At 35.4% G+C, this 18,847-nt stretch overlaps 1 protein-coding gene across 1 annotated transcript; it reads left to right on the top strand.

The window, feature by feature from the left end:
* Positions 1–427: 427 nt before the first annotated feature.
* LOC106130989 (lachesin) lies at positions 428–18,778 on the top strand. Its single transcript, XM_013329951.2, has 10 exons — positions 428–572; positions 2,431–2,549; positions 5,577–5,699; positions 6,438–6,594; positions 7,451–7,550; positions 8,108–8,264; positions 9,319–9,425; positions 10,527–10,666; positions 13,301–13,427; positions 13,918–18,778. The coding sequence occupies exons 1-10, from the start codon at positions 518–520 to the stop codon at positions 13,937–13,939; spliced, it is 1,107 nt and encodes a 368-aa protein (XP_013185405.1). The 5' UTR covers positions 428–517; the 3' UTR covers positions 13,940–18,778.
* The last annotated feature ends 69 nt before the right edge of the window (positions 18,779–18,847 follow it).

Genomic DNA, 18,847 nt, shown 5'->3' with positions numbered 1-18,847 from the left:
CCGCAACTTCGTTCACCACAAAATGAAATCTGCGTGATTAAATAAAAAAGCTGACTCCTTGCATTACCCCTTGGAGGGATGGGGGGTATTAATTATATACCAGTTTTTAAGTTTTACTGAGGGCAACGATCAACATCGGAAAAAATCGCATTGAAATAGGAATAATAGATATCACGTGATGCGAAATTTCAAAAAAAATATGTTTTGTTTTTACTGGTTACGTTGAGACACATGAGAGATATATATGTTTTGGCTCTTTTTAAGCAAAAATTTAAAAAGTATAAATGGTTTGGTACGTAACTAGTGGAAATCAGCGGCACATTATTTTTTATTTAGTGAATGGTAATTTTACTTTTTTATATGGCAATACCAAGCCCATTCATGAGTATCGTTCACTACGCATGTTTCATTCACTAAACTCATTCAAACGAAACGTCGGTCGGCGAGTCGGTGACAAACAAGTCAAAAATCAAACGAAAGTTTTTGTTGTGAGGTGTGGTGAAGCGTTGTTTGAACGATGGCGTTTTTAAAATCCAGTATTTTAGGACTCTTTCTGAGTTATATTGCTTTTGGTAAGTCATTTGCATAACGGACATTACTATAGATGTATGTTCATTTACAAATATTGCGTACTTTCACATTTTAATTAGTTTTCATTCCTAGCATGATTCACTCTGCTCATGGTGTTTTGTTTGCTTGCAAAAACTATGAGATCCAGACACACCTTATTTATGAATTAACGCTTAAATACCACGTACGCGCGTCTGTTTTGTACCTTTAAAACACGTTTAACACCATTTTACAACATTTCCTAGCGGAACGAACATTGTCAATTTTCACATGTAATTTTATCAAAAATTCTATAATAATAATAGTAGATTTTTATAATAAATGAAATAAACATAGTTTTTTAACATATCGTAACATCTGCGACATTAAAACTAGTTATTTGGTGACATAGAAAAAAATAATAGGGTCAGAATTTTAACCCCTTTCAAAATCGATGCTATACGCTTCATCGCGTCGATTCGGAGGGGTGATAAGCTTTAGAGCTATAAATTACCCTTTGTTATAATAAGTAGATGCTTGTTAAACAATTTGTGAGCTTTTAAAGTTGTTAATAGTGCATAATGATCACTTATTAGTCTTTTGGTGGTGTTCTTACTATACCGGCGTTTATGGCTTTATAAGCACTGTACTAGTTGCGCGACGGGGCTTCGCCCCTCCAGGTTATACGAGTTCTACCCATAAATTTAATCAAATCCTTCCGGTAGATTTTGAGATAAATAGTTACAAACATCCATTCATCTTTACAAACTTTCACATTTAGGTATATTATATTTGTTGCACAAGTTTGAAGAAAAAGAAATAAATGCATGTGATACTTTTAAATGTCCAGTTTAAACCATTTTTAAATTTCATAGAGAACGTCCTGATATTTTTCATTATGAAACTAAATGCCTAGCGATAAAGTCCATTGCACATTATTTTTGTTGCAATAATGATTAAAAAACGCAATTTTTTTTTATTTCTTTTGCCCATGGCTATGCCTATGCATAGCTTTTTTGTTAACAGTCAATTAAATGCTGAATTGTTTCAGAGATATTAATTTTATCTTTATTTCAGAATTGAAATTGAGACCACAAAATGTATACTTTCCATGCATAGGTTCATATACCTACTTTGCGGTCTCAATTTCAGTTTTTGAAATGGAGAAAGAAATGACAGCATGTAATATTTTTATTGGAGGAGAAAAAGTTGAGCAAGTGAAAGAGCTTGTATATCTAGGATCAAAGTTTACATCAGATGGCAAGTATGATAGTGATATTGAAAGGAGAGTGAACGCAGGGAACATGGTGGATGGGGCTTTGCATGCCTTTATGAGCGAGTCAATGAGAGTCAGAAACTATCCAAAAAGGCTCGACTGGCTGTGCACAGGGGCGTGTTGGTCCCAACATTAATGTATGGGAGTGAAAGTTGGGTATGGCAAAAGAAGCACGAAAGCAGAATAAATGCAGTGGAAATGAGAGCGTTAAGGAGTATGTTGGGTGTGAAATTGAGTGACCGGATAAGGAACAGCGTGATAAGGGAATGTTGTGATGTGAATGAAGATGTAGTTATAGGAATAGAAAAGGGTATGTTGAGATGGTTCGGTCATGTGGAGAGGATGAATGAAAACAGTTTGACTAAGCAGATATACATGGAGAGTGTGGAGGGAAATGTTGGAGTGGGAAGACCTAGACGAACGTATCTTGATCAAATAAAGGACGTCCTGGTAAAGGGTCAGGTCAAAAGTACCCAATACCGCCGAGCTTGCAGGAATGTATGTATGTATATAAACGCAGCCTATAAACTACAAGCCTCAGACTACAAAGGAGGAAGAAGAGATATGAGTGTACATATTTATTAACCTGGACTTATTGTTCACAGCTCAAGCCCAACGTACCCCGACTATATCGCACATCACTCAGGAACAAATCAGGGATATCGGAGGTCAGGTCGACCTGGATTGCTCGGTTCACTATGCCAATGAATATCCTGTCATTTGGGTAAGTTATTTGTTTATTCAAAACTTTATGCGCGTGAAATGTACAACAGGTACAGGACTTTATGCCTTAAGATACCCAGAGGGTCGGTGGTTGAATCGGTAGGTGCCTGGTTGAATGTGTTATGCACAGAAAAGCACAGGTTCAAATCCCACTTCAGTTATGTACCAATGACTATTTGCAAAGTTATGTACATTATTTTGTCACTATTTGAATGCAATTCTATCATTAAGTAATTAAATAAGTAATTAATTAATCATTAAGTAAGTAAATCTATCTAACAGCTGAACGTGGCCTTTCAGTCTTTTGATGACTGTTGGCTCTGTCAATCCTGCAAGGGATAAAGACGTCATTATCGGATTCAGTGATTAAGGGATAAGGGCCTGTCTTGGTTGGTCATGTCTACCTCGTGAGGGATATAGACATACATACATACATATGGTCACGTCTATATCCCTTGCGGGGTAGACAGAGCCAACAGTCTTGAAAAGACTGAATGGTCACGTTTAGCTATTTGGCTTACTGATAGAATTGAGATTCAAATAGTTGCTAACCCATCGCCTAAAAAAGAATCCCAAGTGTGTAAGCCTATCCCTAAGTCGCCTTTTACTTCATCCATGGGTAAGAGGTGGAGTTGTCCTGTTCTTCTTTTTATTGGTGCCGGGAACCACACGGCATATAGACGTGATTTTATAATACATATGTATTTGAATAAGCCTTTTAAATTTTCTTAAGTCATATTATAATGCTACAAAAAATAATTGTCTGTATCATGTAACGAAAGTCGTTGACCAACCAACAAAGGGAGTGTACAAATATAAATTACATAGTTTCCTGTCCCTTTGCTACTTGTATTCATTGAACCGTGAATTTAATAGACTATAAGCGGCTGATATTCAATCTGATGTGGGCTCCAGTAATTTTTATGATCGTATCTTTTGTTGGTTTAATTTTTGATTTGAATCATAGACTAAGTAGGTATTGTACAGATCACACATCACATCAGGGCAGACATCACGCCAGATTATTCAATTTGAAACTTCAATTTGAACCAGTAGTTCATTAAATAAGCGTGTTCAAACAAACAAACTCTTCAGCTTTATAATATTAGTATATTTATTTATTTATTTAAACTTTATTGCACAAAAACAAAAATGTACAAAAGGCGGACTTAATGCCGTTTGGCATTCTCTACCAGTCAACCAGCTGACCAAACAGAAAAAACTTTAAGTTGGTGGTGCGATAAAGTGCACATGCATACTGACAAAATACATACATTACAAAAAAATGCGTAAATACATACAAGATACATAATATACACTATAAATACATATACATAGATACAGTATAGATGTTATTAAATTTTTTTTAACTAGTGTTCGTACGGCGTTCTCGAAAATTTTATTTTTTATTAGTGATGACCAGTAATTGGCTCTCAAAGGTATATTTAAAAAGCTAACGATTGTAAAACTTGCTGATGGTCATCCAAATATATAAATTGCCGGGTGCCGTGTGGTTTCTGGCACCAATACAAAAAAGAATAGGACCACTCCGTCTCTTTCCCATGGATGTCGTAAAAGGCGACTAAGGTATAGGCTTACAAACTTGGGATTCTTTTTTAGGCAATGGGTTAGCAACCTGTCACTTTATATAAATCTCAATGCTATCAGTAAGCCAAACAGCTGAACGTGGCCTATAAGTATTTTTAAGACTTGGCTCTGTCAACCCCGCAAGGGATATAGACGTGACCATATGTATGTATAAATAAATAATATTAAAATGACTTACCTCACTGACTGTCTGTACAGGAGGTCAGGATACAACTGAATAAGAATAAGGTTATTCTAAAAAAGAGACCACCTTCGCATTTTCTATATTTAGAAATAGATTGTCTCAAATTCAACAATGATACAAATGTAATGATGACCTTTAGCTCCATAGACTGGAGCTGAGAGAGATAATAGATAAAGAGATTTTTTTTATTTATTTATGTAAACGAAAACTTAATGGCAATTTCAATAATATGTTGTTCTGCCAAGCAGTTTTACGGCAAATTTTGTATAATCTTGCAATAACTTACTTTATGCCATGCTAGCTGTGTCTATTCAACACAAAAATTATTTTTCAATTCGAACCAGTAGTTCCTGATAAGAGCGCGTTCAAACAAACAAACTTTTCACCTTAATATTAGTATAGATAAGGGCAAAGGATATAGTCGTGATTATATTATATATATGTGTGTAATTGTGACACTTGCTGAAGAGAGCAAACATTTTATGATTATTACAATGACATTTATTAGAATGGAGGGGAACCAATGTTTATTTTGTACTTAACACTAATTATGATCGATGCGTCCCGTTCAAGTGGCATGTTTGATAGAGTAGAAATTAAGTTTCCAATGTGTCTTGATCCCGAACGGGGTGGACAGAGCCTAGGTTAGAATAGCAACGGTAAATTAAAAATATATATTTTATTTATTTATTATTATGGCTCATTTTAATATCACTTAATAATTGTCATATCTTTTGGTTTTACAACTTTGGTTGACGTCGAATAAATTACTTGATACTAAGCTTACTGCAGCTTCTAAAGCGTCAGTGCAGAAGAATCGGTGACTTGGTAGACGGCGCCAATGGCCCCCAAAAATTCCTCCAGAAATCGATATACATACGTTGGTTAGGTGCCAACCCACTAATGACTAAAGTACGACGTATTGTTAATTATCAAATAGTTCCAGCTTTTTAGTGTTTCTTGATACATACATACATGATCACGTCTTTATCCCTTACGGGGTAGACAGAACCAACAGCCTTGAAAAGACTGATAGGCCGATGGATAGGGTTGCTAGCCCATCGCCTAAAAGGAGAATCCCAAGTTTATAAGCCTATCCCTTAGTCGCCTTTTACGACATCCATAGGAACGAGACGGAGTGGTCCTATTCCTTTTTTTTTATTGATGCCGGGAACAACACGGCACATGTTCCTTGAGGTCGGTTTTATTTTATTTTTTTCAATATTTTTTTTCCAGGTAAAATACGACAGACTGAAGACCACAGAATCGATCCCGCTCTCCTCGAACGCTGGACTCATCCTGAGGGATTCACGTTTCTCCCTAAGATTCGACGATGCAACCGCAACTTATACACTCTCTGTAAGTGTAATATTTAAGTTTCCGCCTTTTGTACTTCACAAATTGTAATTGTTACAATAAAGATTCATCTCTCCTCTCATGGGTCTACTGGAAGAGATTTCTATCTCTTTTTTTTATAACTTCATAATAAAGGTCACCTTTGTACTAAAAGTACTGTATTAAAATGCTCCTGCATATAATTTTGTGTACATTTATCCTAACTAATATTATAAATGCGAAAGTAAGTTTGTTTGTTTGTTTTCTTTTCACGCGTTATCTACACAACCAATCTTTTAGACATTTCGCATATATATAGTTCAGAGTATGGAGAAGGAAGGACATATGATACCTTTCGTTCTGTAAAAAACTATCGTTCCCGTGGGATTTGTGAAAAACCTGTGCTCTCTTACATAGGTGGCGCTAAATGCGCGGAGTTAATTTTGAATCAATGCAGATACAAGATGGCAGGATGGTAGATTATGACTTGGAGACGTTTGCTAAGGAAGGAATTTTAAAAATTCTTTCCCAATGATGAAATAGGGGTTGCAAGTTTGTATGAAACTTCATAGTTTTTGAAGAATGCGCCATAAAATTTTGGAGTTACATTAGTGGTTAGTAAAAAGTATAAATATTGTTTTATTTCTTTTGAACATAATTGGGTAAGTAAGGCAACGACTCCCGTCTGACCTCCTCAACCTTAAAATCACCCAATACGGACCCACACTTCTGACCTTGGCTATATAAATTTACCCATTGCAGATTAAAGATATCCAAGAGAACGACGCGGGCTGGTACCAGTGCCAAGTCCTGATCTCCTTGACCAACAAGATCACGGCCGAGGTGGAACTCCAGGTGCGGCGGCCGCCCATCATATCCGACAACTCCACCAGGTCTCTCGTCGCCAGCGAGGGGGAGAGTGAGTTGTATATGATTCTTACCTTCTCCCACTAAAAATACTTCTCTATATATGATATATAATTATTGATATACATACATACATACATATGGTCACGTCCATATCCCTTGCGGGGTAGACAGAGCCTACAGTCTTGAAAAGACCGAATGGCCACGTTCAGCTATTTGGCTTAATGATATATATATAGTTGAGATTCAAATAGTGACAGGTTGCTAGTCCATCGCCTAAAAGAAGAATCCCAAGTTTATGAGCCTATCCCTTAGTCGCCTTTTACGACATCCATGGGAAAGAGATGGAGTGGTCCTATTTTTTTTTGTATTAGTGCCGGGAACCACACGGCATTTATTGATATACTCTTAAAAATACATACAAACATACATACTTATAATCAGGGGAGGCAGGATCCCAAGTTTATCCGCCTATCCCTTAGTCGCCATCTACGACATTCAAGATAAAGAGATGGAGTGGTCCTTTCCACTATAGTGTATCACTATACACACAATATAGTGGAAATAAAGGGGGTCAACGATCCAGGGTAACGAGTGAGGTCATAAAGCGACTTCTATTTGACCATCCTGACTGATCCTGATACTACTGTGACCTTTCTAGGGTTAATTGAATAGGCGTAGGTTCCCATGCCTCACCCAGGTTCAATTATCCTTAGATGCGAAAGTCTGTCTGTCTCTTTGTTCCGCTTTCACAGCTTAACCGCTGCACCGATTCGGATGAAATTTGGTGTACGTATAGTTAAACGTTTATAACATGGCCAAATCGGTAGCTAAATAAACTGGTCTTGTCAAAAAAATGATTTGTCAGAGTAGAAGAAATATAGTTTTTTATTTTTGGTTTGTTTTAGGCGCTCAGATGAACTGCTATGCCGGTGGATTCCCGCCTCCGAAGATATACTGGCGTCGTGAGAACAACGCCATTTTGCCAACCGGAGGATCCATTTACAAGTAATTATTATTGCATTTTAAATAAAAATAATATGAAAAATAGCCTTGTGGTTCCCGGCATCAATAGAAAAAGAATAGGATTACTCCCATCTCGCTCCCGTGGATGTCGTAAAAGGCGACTGAAGGGTAGGCTTATAAACTTGGGATTCTTCTTTTAGGCGATGGGCTAGCAACCTGTCACTATTTGAATTTCAATTCTATCTTAAAGCCAAATAGCTGAACATAGCCTTTTCGAGACTGTTGGCTCTGTCTACCACGCAAGGGATATAGACGTGATTATATGTATGTAGAAAAATAACTTTTGCAAAGTGCGGTGAGTTGCTTTCAGCTGTTTGGCTCAATGATCGAATTGAGATTCAAATAGTGACAGGTTGCTTGCCCATCGCCTAAAAGGAGAATCCCAAGATTATGAGCCAATCCCTCAGTCGCCTTTTACGACATCCATGGGAAAGAGATGGAGTAGTCCTATTTTTATTTCTATTAGTGCCGGCAACCACACGGCTGTTTGTGTATCATGGTTCGTTAAGAATTAACTGACTGATTGATTGATTCTCCAGCGGTAACGTGCTGAAAATCGCGAACATACGCAAGGAAGACCGCGGCACGTACTACTGCGTGGCGGAAAATGGAGTCGGCAAAGGTGCAAGGAGGAATATCAATTTGGAAGTGGAGTTCGCGCCGGTGGTGACTGTACCCAGGCCGAGATTGGGACAGGTATGACTCTATCTCTCTCAGTTTTGTTATTTCTCTTTCAGTTTTCGACTCTATGATTATCTCTTTTCTCACTTACTTACTCGTATCTCCTCTCGCCTCTCTTTTCTACCTCCCTCGCTTCCTCTCATAGGCTTTTATTATCTGAAGAATAAGTCTAGGAAAGGTGCAAGGAGGAATATCAATTTGGAAGTGGAGTTCGCGCCGGTGGTGACTGTACCTAGGCCGAGATTGGGACAGGTATGACTCTATCTCTCTCAGTTTAGTTATTTCTCTTACAGTTTTCGACTCTGATTATCTCTTTTCTCACTTTCTCCTCTCGCCTCTCTTTTCTACCTCTCTCGCTTCCTCGCATAGGCTTTTATTATCTGAAGAATAAGTCGGGAAAGGTGCAAGGAGGTATATCAATTTGGAAGTGGAGTTCGCGCCGGTGGTGACTGTACCTAGGCGGAGATTGGGACAGGTATGACTCTTATATCTCTCAGTTTAGTTATTTCTTGTAGGAAACTATAGTCATAAAAGTTATTTAATTCCCACAGAAGATAGAAGGAGAAAAGAGGAGAAAAATAATCAGATATAAAATCGCTATATTATTCAACATAAAATTAATATGAATATCCATTTGACAAATAAAAAATATTTTTTTGACATATCTCTTATAAACTACATCATGGCAACCGTTGCTATGTCGTATACCAAGAAGGTTGCCTACATTTCTCTTTCAGTTTTCTTCCCTACTCTATGATTATCTCTTTTCTCACTTTCTTCTCTCGCCTCTCTTTTCTTCCTCTCTCGCTTCCTCTCATAGGCTTTTATTATCTGAAGAATAAGTCTGGAAATGTGCAAGGAGGAATATCAATTTGGAAGTAGAGTTCGCGCCTGTGGTGACTGTGCCTAGGCCGAGATTGGGACAGGCCTATCCCTTAGTCGCCTTTTACAACATCCACGGGAAAGATATGGAGTGGTCCTATTCTTTTTTGTATTGGTGCCGGGAACCACACGGCACGTGATTATATGTATGTATGTATGTTTATATATTATTCTGTGGTGTTCACAGGCCCTGCAATATGACATGGACCTGGAGTGCCACGTGGAGGCTTACCCGCCGCCGGCCATCACTTGGCTGAAGGACGAGTTTGAACTTTCCAATAACCAGCATTACAGGTATGAAACACTCACATACATACATACATACGGTCACGTCCCTTACGAGAGCCAATAGTCCAGAAAAGACTGATAGAATCAAATCAATCAAATAGTGACAGGTTGCTAGCCCATCGCCTTAAAAAAAAGGATCGCAATTTTATAAACCTCTATACATTAGTCGCCTTTTACGACATCAGCGGGGTAGACACGAGCAAGACAGTATTGAAAACATTGATCGGCCACGTTCAGCTGCTTGGCTCAATGATAGAATTGAGATTCAAATAGTGACAGGTTGCTAGCCCATCGCCTAAAAAAGAACCCCTAAGTTTGTAAGCCTATCCCTTACAGGTATGAAACACTTGTATATTTTAATTTTAATGGTAATAAAAAGTATAGGACAACTTCTTCCCTTTCCCGTGGATGTCGTGAAAGGCGAGTAAAGGATAAACTTATAAATTTAAGACTCTTCTTTTGAATCCCTTGCGGGATAGACAGAGCGACAGTCTAGAAAAGACTGAAAGGTCAGCTGTATGGCTTTATTATGGAATTGAGATTCAAATTGAGACAGGTTGCTAGCCTAGGATAGGCTGTTGTTAAACATGGGATTCCTCTTATAGGTGATGGGCTATAAACCTGTCACTATTCGAATCTCAATTCTATCATTAAGCCAAACAGCTGAACGTGGCCTATAAGTCTCTCAAGACTGTTGGCTCTGTCTACCCCGCAAGGGATATAGACGTGATTTTATGAATGAAATAGTGAATCATGTAGGTACTTACATAAAATAAACGTGTTTCTCACAAGCTTGGAAATTTGTAAAATTTCATTTTTCATACATAATTGACACGAATCAGCTTAATGAGCTGCTAGTGTGTTTAAAGTATATAATATATAATAATACATACATACATACCTACATAAAATCAAGTCTCTTTCCCGGAGCGTTAGGCAGAGACTACCTCTTTCCATTTGCCACGATCTCTGCACACTTCCTTCGCTTCATCCACATTCATAACTCTCTTCATGCAAGCTCGGCGGTTTCGGGTACTCTTGACCTGACCCTTTACCAGGACGTCCTTAATTTGATCAAGATAATAATAATAATATATAAATTACCAGGATATCTCACTTCGCGACAGCTGATGAGTTCACAGACACCACGATAAGAGTTCTCACCATTGAAAAGAAGCAATACGGAACGTTCACTTGCAAGGCGCAGAACAAGTTGGGCTCAGACGAGGGTCAAGTGCATTTGTTCGGTGAGTTTATGAAAATATTAGTGTTTTTTTTTAATTATAAAATTACACAGATTGTGTTAGCCTCGAAGTAAGTTCTTTGAGACTTGTGTTACGAGATACTAACTCAACGATACTATATTTTATAATAAATACTTAATATAGATAAACATCCAAGACCCAGGCCAATCAGAAAAAGTTCTTTTCTCATCATGCCCTGGCCGGGATTCGAACCCGGGACCTCCGATGTCACAGACAAGCGTATTACCACTGCGCCGCAGAGGCCGTCAAAATTATTAATGTAACATTTCAATACAATGTACCTACATTGTTCAGAAATAAATGAAATGAAATGAAAATTTTCAAATCCGAGTTGTAAAAAGTTTGTTGGCTTCGTTGAAGTGTAAAGTCTGTGTAAAAAAAAATTATGCATAAAATTCTCGTGTCACAATGTTCGTTAGCGTATTCTACCGAAACGGTTTGACCGATTCTCATGAAATTTTGTGAGCATATCGAGTAGAGAGTCGGCCATCACCTATTTTTCATATCGCTTAGTGGTAAAGGTTGCCCATTCTTAACAATTTTTTTTTTAACTAGAAATAACTTAAAAATTATTTATATGGCAAAACAACGTTTGCTGGGACAGTTAGTATATAAATATTTGACTTGAATGTGATATCCAACGCCTCAGTATATTGAGTATGTGTGAAACTGTCGTGTGGTTACCGGCACTGTAGAATTGAACTACACCATATCTTTGCCATGGATGGTCGTTAAAAGCGACTAAGGGATAGGTCTATGGATTTAAGGTTCCTCTTGTAGGCGATGGGCTAGCAACCTGTCACTATTTGAATCTCGATTCGAATGTTACTATATGTATGTATGTTTGTCAATTATATTTACTGACTATTCTTGAATACACATATTTTAAAGGAATAAGTTAATTTGAATTTGAAAAATAAGTACCCCGACTAGACAATATGTGTATGAAAAATTTCATGAAAATCGGTTCAGTGTTTTCGACGTGAAAGACAAACAGACACAAAACATTTAAACATTTTGATTACAACGTGAATGTAACAACTAGATGCCCAGGGGACCAGGTTGTGGAGGTCAGACGGGAGTCGCTTCGTGTAAAAACCTGACTCACACAATCCAGGGTCCATGGTCAAAGGGCGCACCCCGGGCTCGTCTCAATGGAGTCTTTCTTTAGACGAACCCGGGATCCACATTTAAATCCATATTGAAGCATGACCAAATAATGCTCATCGACCATTTTGTGTCATTATTTCTTTTTTTTTCCGGCCAGCGTTATCGTAATGTTACAAATTTGTAGTAGTCTTGCGTATTTTTTTTTTAATTTTTGTAGTGTTGCCATTGCGTAGGTATGCCGTATCGGCGACAGATTGATCTTGTAATTGTTGTGTTATTTGTGGATTTCTAGCATAATCGTGTAACGCAGACCTCAATAATTTAAGCAAATTGAATTTATAGAATAGAATAGAAAAGATTTATTTTCAAAATGTGATACAAAGTACCACTTATTGACGTCATATCACTTAAATGCGCTTCCAAAGCGCATGTGTAGAAGATGCGGCGGAACAAACTACACTGCAGCATAATAAATTATTAATAATTCTATGGACTCGCTGATAATTTTGTCCGTCCGTTCGCAAATGGATCTTATTGTTTTACAATAAAGTGCACAATCCTATGACAATGTTTTATATTTGAGTGACATAGTGTGTTTTATTGCTATTCGTATTAAGATCCATTTTTGAATGGATGCATTTATAAGCCATTTTGTAAGATGTAAAATCTTAAAAAATGGCTTATAAATGTTAGGTCCTTTTTATTTTAATTTTGCCCTCATGTTTTAAGTCTATCATTATAATTGAACTAAGATTATTCTAGAACTCCAATTTTTGGCATGTAGCATGCTTGATTTTGTTATAATTACCCGCCTAGAAACAATTAAATTTAATGACATACATAACACGTGTCTCGAACTAACTTCGAGGCGGTTGACTCAATCTGAGTAATTTGTCCCGAAAAAATAAGACATTACATAGTTTTTTTTATAGTATATACACGGGAGAAATCACACAAATTCTAAATATATAGCCCCAAAGTAAGTTTAAGACTTGTGACACGGGATACTAACTCAACTTATACCTACTTAATAAGCATCCAAGACCCAGGTCAATCAAAAACAGTTCCTTTTGCATTACGGCCTGACCGAGGATCGAACTCGGCACTCTTATGTGAAGTGGGGAGAAAGGCCTTAAAAATGCATTTGAGAAAGTTTAAACAAAATTAAACACTCCATCTCTTTCCCATGGATGTCGTAAAAGGCGACTAAGGGATAGGCTTACTTTGGTATTCTTTTTTAGGCGATGGGCTAGCAACCTGTAACTATTAGAATCTCAATTATATCATTAAGCCAATAATAGCTGAACGTGGCCATTCAGTCTTTTCAAGACTGTTGGCTCTGTCTACCCCGCAAGGGACGTATAGACGTGACCATATGTATGTATGTTAAACAAATATTTTTTTTGCCAAAATTTATTAAATGATTTTATCTTAGTAGGTACTCCGAATTTTCGGCATGAAGCATGCTTTATTTTTTATTTTTATTTTTATTTATTACTCGCCTAGAAACCATAGTTCCCGTTTGCCCGCCCGCCTGCGACCAGGCGCGCTATGGCGGCGCCGCGACACTAGCGCCATCTGTTAGCGCCGTGACTACGCTTTTGGTTGTGTATACCGCGTACGCTGTTAGGAGGTATGTGTGTGTGTGTATATATATATAGATAGGTATATTTTTTTTTGTTTTTTTTTTAATGCATGTTTTTTTATTTGTGAGTTTTTTTTCTAGGCCGTGTGGTTCTCGGTGGTAATATAAAAAAAAAGATTAGGACCACTCCATCTGTTTCCCGTGGATGTCCTAAAAGGCGACTAAGGGGCTTATAAACTTGGGATTCTTCTTATAGGTGATGGGTAATCAATCTTTCCCTTTATCTCAAATCTATCCGAAATAAGGCGACTAAGAGATTATAAACTTGGGATTCTTCTTATAGGTGATGAGCTAGCAACCTGTCACTTTATATGAATCTCAAATCTATCATTTAGCCAAACAGCTGAACGTGGCCCATCAGTATTTTCAAGACTGTTTGGCTTTGTCAACCCCGCAAGGGATATAGACGTGATTGTAGTGATATGTATGTGAAATTAAGATAACACAAAATATTTTAAAGTGTCACGTTTATTTTCAGAATCGCCAATACCAGACATTAATTACAGTGGTTTAAGACCGGACCCTCTCGTGTATGGGTACCCTAACACGGCGAGTACTCATCAAGCACATATCTTATTGTTCACGTATATATTATATTATTATGTATTTCATTAACGGGACGCGCCTTCACACCTTTTTGTTCAACCCTTTGGCAGCTTACAAAGAATGTGTCCTAATTTGTATCACGAATCAAAAAGATATTATATAATACGGAATAGATGATCTACATAAAATTAAAATACGAATTCAAATAAAAAATAATAATAAAATAAAAATTCTACGTGGGGCGTTGATATGAGTTGACGGATTTTCAGAAGTAAAATCTTACACATAAATCATCTTAGATAGATTTCGGAATAATACAAGCCTATAGAAGCGGCAATTACTTGTGAATGTGACGTAGCAACTGATAGTAGTTAGTGACGCCTTAACGTTTATCTCAATTTTGGGATCGATATCTACATGTCGATGACGCTTACAAACGCTGTTAATTTCAGGAACAATATGCCATTTCTATTGTTTAACATTGTTCCGATTGCTATCTTGCCTTTTCGTAGGCGGCCCTGGGTACCTTCCTTAGGACGTTTCCTGGACAAAACAAAAGCCAAGAAAATAAATTACGTTAGGGCGCGTCCATTCTCGACTTTAAAAAATTTAAGCAATAATTGTATCAATTGTATTGTAACTAATTTTATTAAGAATGATATCTCAATCAATTTTTACCAAATTATTATTTTTGTAGTGACATTTTTTATTATTATTGTAAGCGTGTATTATGTAAGTTGACGACAAAAATGCCACAAATTATACAATTTTAGTGAAATTTGATAGGAAAATATTGTACTTTTACAAAGCATACTTGTTATAGTTTATTTCTATGGTGACAAAGAAAAAACATTAGGACGAATTGAGAACCACTTTATTTTTCGAAGTCGGCCAAAAAGGGCATTGACCTGTATAATATCTCGTACACAGACAATCTTAGTAATCATTTAATTTCAATATTTACATTTAAATTCCTTACACGATTTGGTCTATAGATTCGAAATGTCTTATTGTTTAACTTATGAATGTGCAATGTGCATTATCTGTCTTTCCAAAATTTTGGGGTGTGCGTCGCACTAAGAAGAGGTACGTAATAATGCGATATATTGTTTGTATGTTTGTTACCACTTAACGAGTTATCTATTGAATTAATCTCCTTAATTTCTTATTCTTAATTTATATATGTATAATTAAGAGTCTGGAGAAGGATATAGGGTACCTTTCAATGCGGTAAAAACTATAGCTGCCGTGGAATTTGCGAAAAACCTGTATTCTTTTGTAGATAGCGCTTAAGCGTATGTTTGTGTATTTTGTAATTATATTTTTCATCATAACTGCAAAATATTCTTTACTGCTTCGGAAATAAACTATAACATGTATTAAAGAAAAAAACTTTTAAAATTAAATAATTTTCAGAACCAATGTTTAACAATGTAATGTGACTTAATATGTACCTACAATTAATTTTATACCACATTGGTTATAAAATATAGTTATAAAAAATAACTATTTGAAGAATCTCAAAATTGTATTAATGTATTTCAGGAATCTCAATTTACATCTTATACTTATCTAAAAAAATATTTTAAGTAATATTAAATTGGTGACTCCATATATTTATGGGTCGTTACCAAATTAAATCAAATCACTCCCAATTAAAAAAAAAAGTGGCCATAGTTGTAAGTTATATGTTGTGATTGTTCTATATAAGACTCAGTGTTTAAAAATTAAGTCCAGTCTAATTTGTTTCTCACTTGTAATATAATTTTTTTGGCAATTTGTCACGCGTATTGCCTTGTGGGGACGAAGGAGGCTTCGAATCAAACAATATTACTGGTGGTAAAAGAAGACTTAAACGCAAAGATTTCACCGTGTTCTGTGAGGCCAAAAATTATGACAACTTGCCTACTAAGTTTCAAAGTAATTAGCTCAATAAAGCTGTTTTTTTTACGAATAATGACTGATAACAGAGAGAATAGAAATAAATATAGCTTATTTTAAAAATTTCGCGTTAATCTATTTAAAAATAATACAGGTATTAAACGCGCACGTGAAGGCACCTTTATTTTATCTCGTTTTTTTACGTGTCGAAACATGTCACATTTGTAATACATACATAAAATCACACCTTTTTCCCTGAAGGATAGGTAGATACTATATCTTTCCACTTGCCACGATCTCTGCATACTTCCTTCGCTTCATCCACATTCATAACTCTCTTCGTGCAAGCTCGGTTTCGGGTACTCCTGACCTGACCCTTTGCCAGGACGTCCTTAATTCGTTCAAGATACGTTCGTAATATGTTTAATACCTGCTTTATTTATAAATAGAAATTAAATTGAAAGATTTTTCCCAATGTCAGTACCTACCTACATTGAAAATGAAAAAATGAAAATGCATTTATTTCTTTAACTACAAAGTGTACACTATACATTGATAGGATTTTCTATTTAGCAAAGTATGCCTGTATCAGAAAATCGTGATCTTGTACATTGTATCTTTTTGATAGTCTTCTGTCTTTTGACAAGTGAAAATTGTACGCACACGCACATATCAGGTTTTATACAAACACGCATTGCTGTGAAGCAGTGAATCCAAATAAAATTGAGATTAAAAAAAAATTACAGATACATATGAAATTTTATCAAAATCTTTTCTGTTATTTCGGGGTTAATCTTTTACCTATGTCGTGACAGGAGATTTTTTTTTAAATTATGAATAACAATATGATTGAATTACATATACTTGACATCTACTTTGAAAGTTGCTGATTAATACGTGTGTTAAAATATATATTTTAAAAAAAACGGACTAAAGGATGAAAAGATAACATTAAAAATATAAGAATAGAATAGTATGTAACTGTGTGTACTTTAATATTTTTATACCGTATTTTGTATAGAATTTTACTGTTTTGTACAATTTTTTAATGAGACTTGTCTATTTGTCAGTACTTAGTTGCTTACAAACTTCACTGTCATAGCCTACTATCTGCATTTAAGGTACCTCTTCTTTAAAACTTGTCATATAAACTAAATTACACATTATATGATTACACTTTTCTACTTGCGTATTAGGCAGAGAGTACATCTTTAAAATTAAGGCACTATCCCTTCATACTTTTGCATCATTCACGTTCATCAATCTTTTCATGCAACCTCGTCAATTTTGGGGTTCATTGCCCGATTGGATCTAGATACCACACAAACTTAAAACTTAAGTGGACGTGTTTGTTAAAGATTGCTAATGACAGATAAATCTTTAAAAAATTGTCGAATCAGTATATATTCACATATAGAATTAATTATAGTATTTTGTACGACAAGCTTTAGTTGGAAACAGCAAATAATGTAGTTATAACCCCGTAAAGAGTGACAATATATATACATTCGCTTGATAATATGTTCACGAAATCTAAGTACTTATAGTGCGTTTTTATGTAATTTTTATCACATTTATTTAATTTTATATGGTTTTAGAGGTTTTAAGGTTACATGATCCCACCAGAAATCTGTTAATTTTTTTTTAATACGAAAGGTAATAAAAACATAACTTTTATTTTCCTTAAAAAAATCATACAAATATTTTTATGGCCTTTGAACATTGACATAACTTTTTTTCAAATTGTATGAACTTATTTCTTTTAGAAAATATCATTTTATAATTGAAATTCTTAAATTACGCAGAGATTAACAGATAAATTAGACTCTGTCCACCTCGTTCAAAATAAAATGGACACTCACCTAGAATTTTCTACGTTACCTACGTTAGAGCCAATAAACCCCGATGACGTATATGAGAACAGACTAAATAGAATTCACAGATTGAAGGAGTGACAGTGTGGTAGCAAATTAATTTTTAACAAAGTCTGTATAAGAATAGACATAGGAAATTTCGGATAGCTTTTTAGTACAAAATGTGGTGGATTATTGGCGTTTTTTAGATTATTTGCACGAGCGTTTTTTAAAAGTCGCGTTTATTATGTTATATTAAGTGTTTGTTTTTTAGAGCGAGAGTTTGTTACCTGCGTTTACTTTACAAAAATACCTTTTGATATAACTCGAAATTAATAAATATTTTTCTATACAATTTCAAGTAGCAGTAGATTAATTATTCTTTTAAATTCTAGTTAAAATTGTATACAAAAAGATTTATATATATTTTTTAAAGTTCAAATTCGAGTTGAAATAAAAAATAATCATATCGGTGTAACTTTTTAAGGGCCTGGCTAAAAACGCTCGTGCTAATATGAATTTGGTCTTGTATTTTTAAGTCAAATCGTCATTAAACTATACAATTTTTACAAAAATGTAATGAAATTCTTTACTTGCATTAGGTATGTAATTTACATGTACAAAATTTTTATACCAATGTATTTTAATGTTTAAGTGGCTTATAATTTGTATTTTAGGTGATCGATCATTCCGTAATAATTTTTGACTGCACGATTCCATCCATTTTTGTATGAATTAAGTATTTATTGTTTAAGACGTATCATTTTGTGTGTAAACGCTTATAACGTATATTTTTGTACAATTTTATTATGTATTCGGCGCACGCTATAGGGTCCTGTCGCTTGGAACGAAAAAGAAGCCTAAACATTCTTTTGCCAGGAAGACATCGACGAAGGTTTTGATTTAAGAATCTTAAAAAAAATTCAAATATACAATATTTTTTAAAATACCGCTAAAGAGAAGATGTCAGTTCACACCAGCACGGGAAACTAGGACGGACTCATATTATTGCGTCTCAAAATTTTACGTTATTTAACAAAGAAAAAAAATTTTTCCTTTTTAAATAAATATAAGTTTTGAAACCGCTTTTTTCAAATGTGACGTCTCGTCTCGGTATGAACTGACTGG

This window comes from Amyelois transitella, chromosome 30 (genome assembly GCF_032362555.1).
Source record: "Amyelois transitella isolate CPQ chromosome 30, ilAmyTran1.1, whole genome shotgun sequence".
Lineage (NCBI taxonomy): Eukaryota > Metazoa > Arthropoda > Insecta > Lepidoptera > Pyralidae > Amyelois > Amyelois transitella.
Note: the sequence above shows the minus strand (reverse complement) of the source record. Positions and strands in the feature narration are given on the sequence as shown.

Coding starts and splice junctions, on each gene's coding strand:
- LOC106130989 (XM_013329951.2), top strand. CDS start 518: ATGGCGTTTTTAAAATCCAGTATTTTAGGACTCTTTCTGAGTTATATT. Junction 2,550..5,576: donor ATGAATATCCTGTCATTTGG/GTAAGTTATTTG, acceptor TTTTTTTTCCAG/GTAAAATACGACAGACTGAA. Junction 6,595..7,450: donor CGTCGCCAGCGAGGGGGAGA/GTGAGTTGTATA, acceptor GGTTTGTTTTAG/GCGCTCAGATGAACTGCTAT.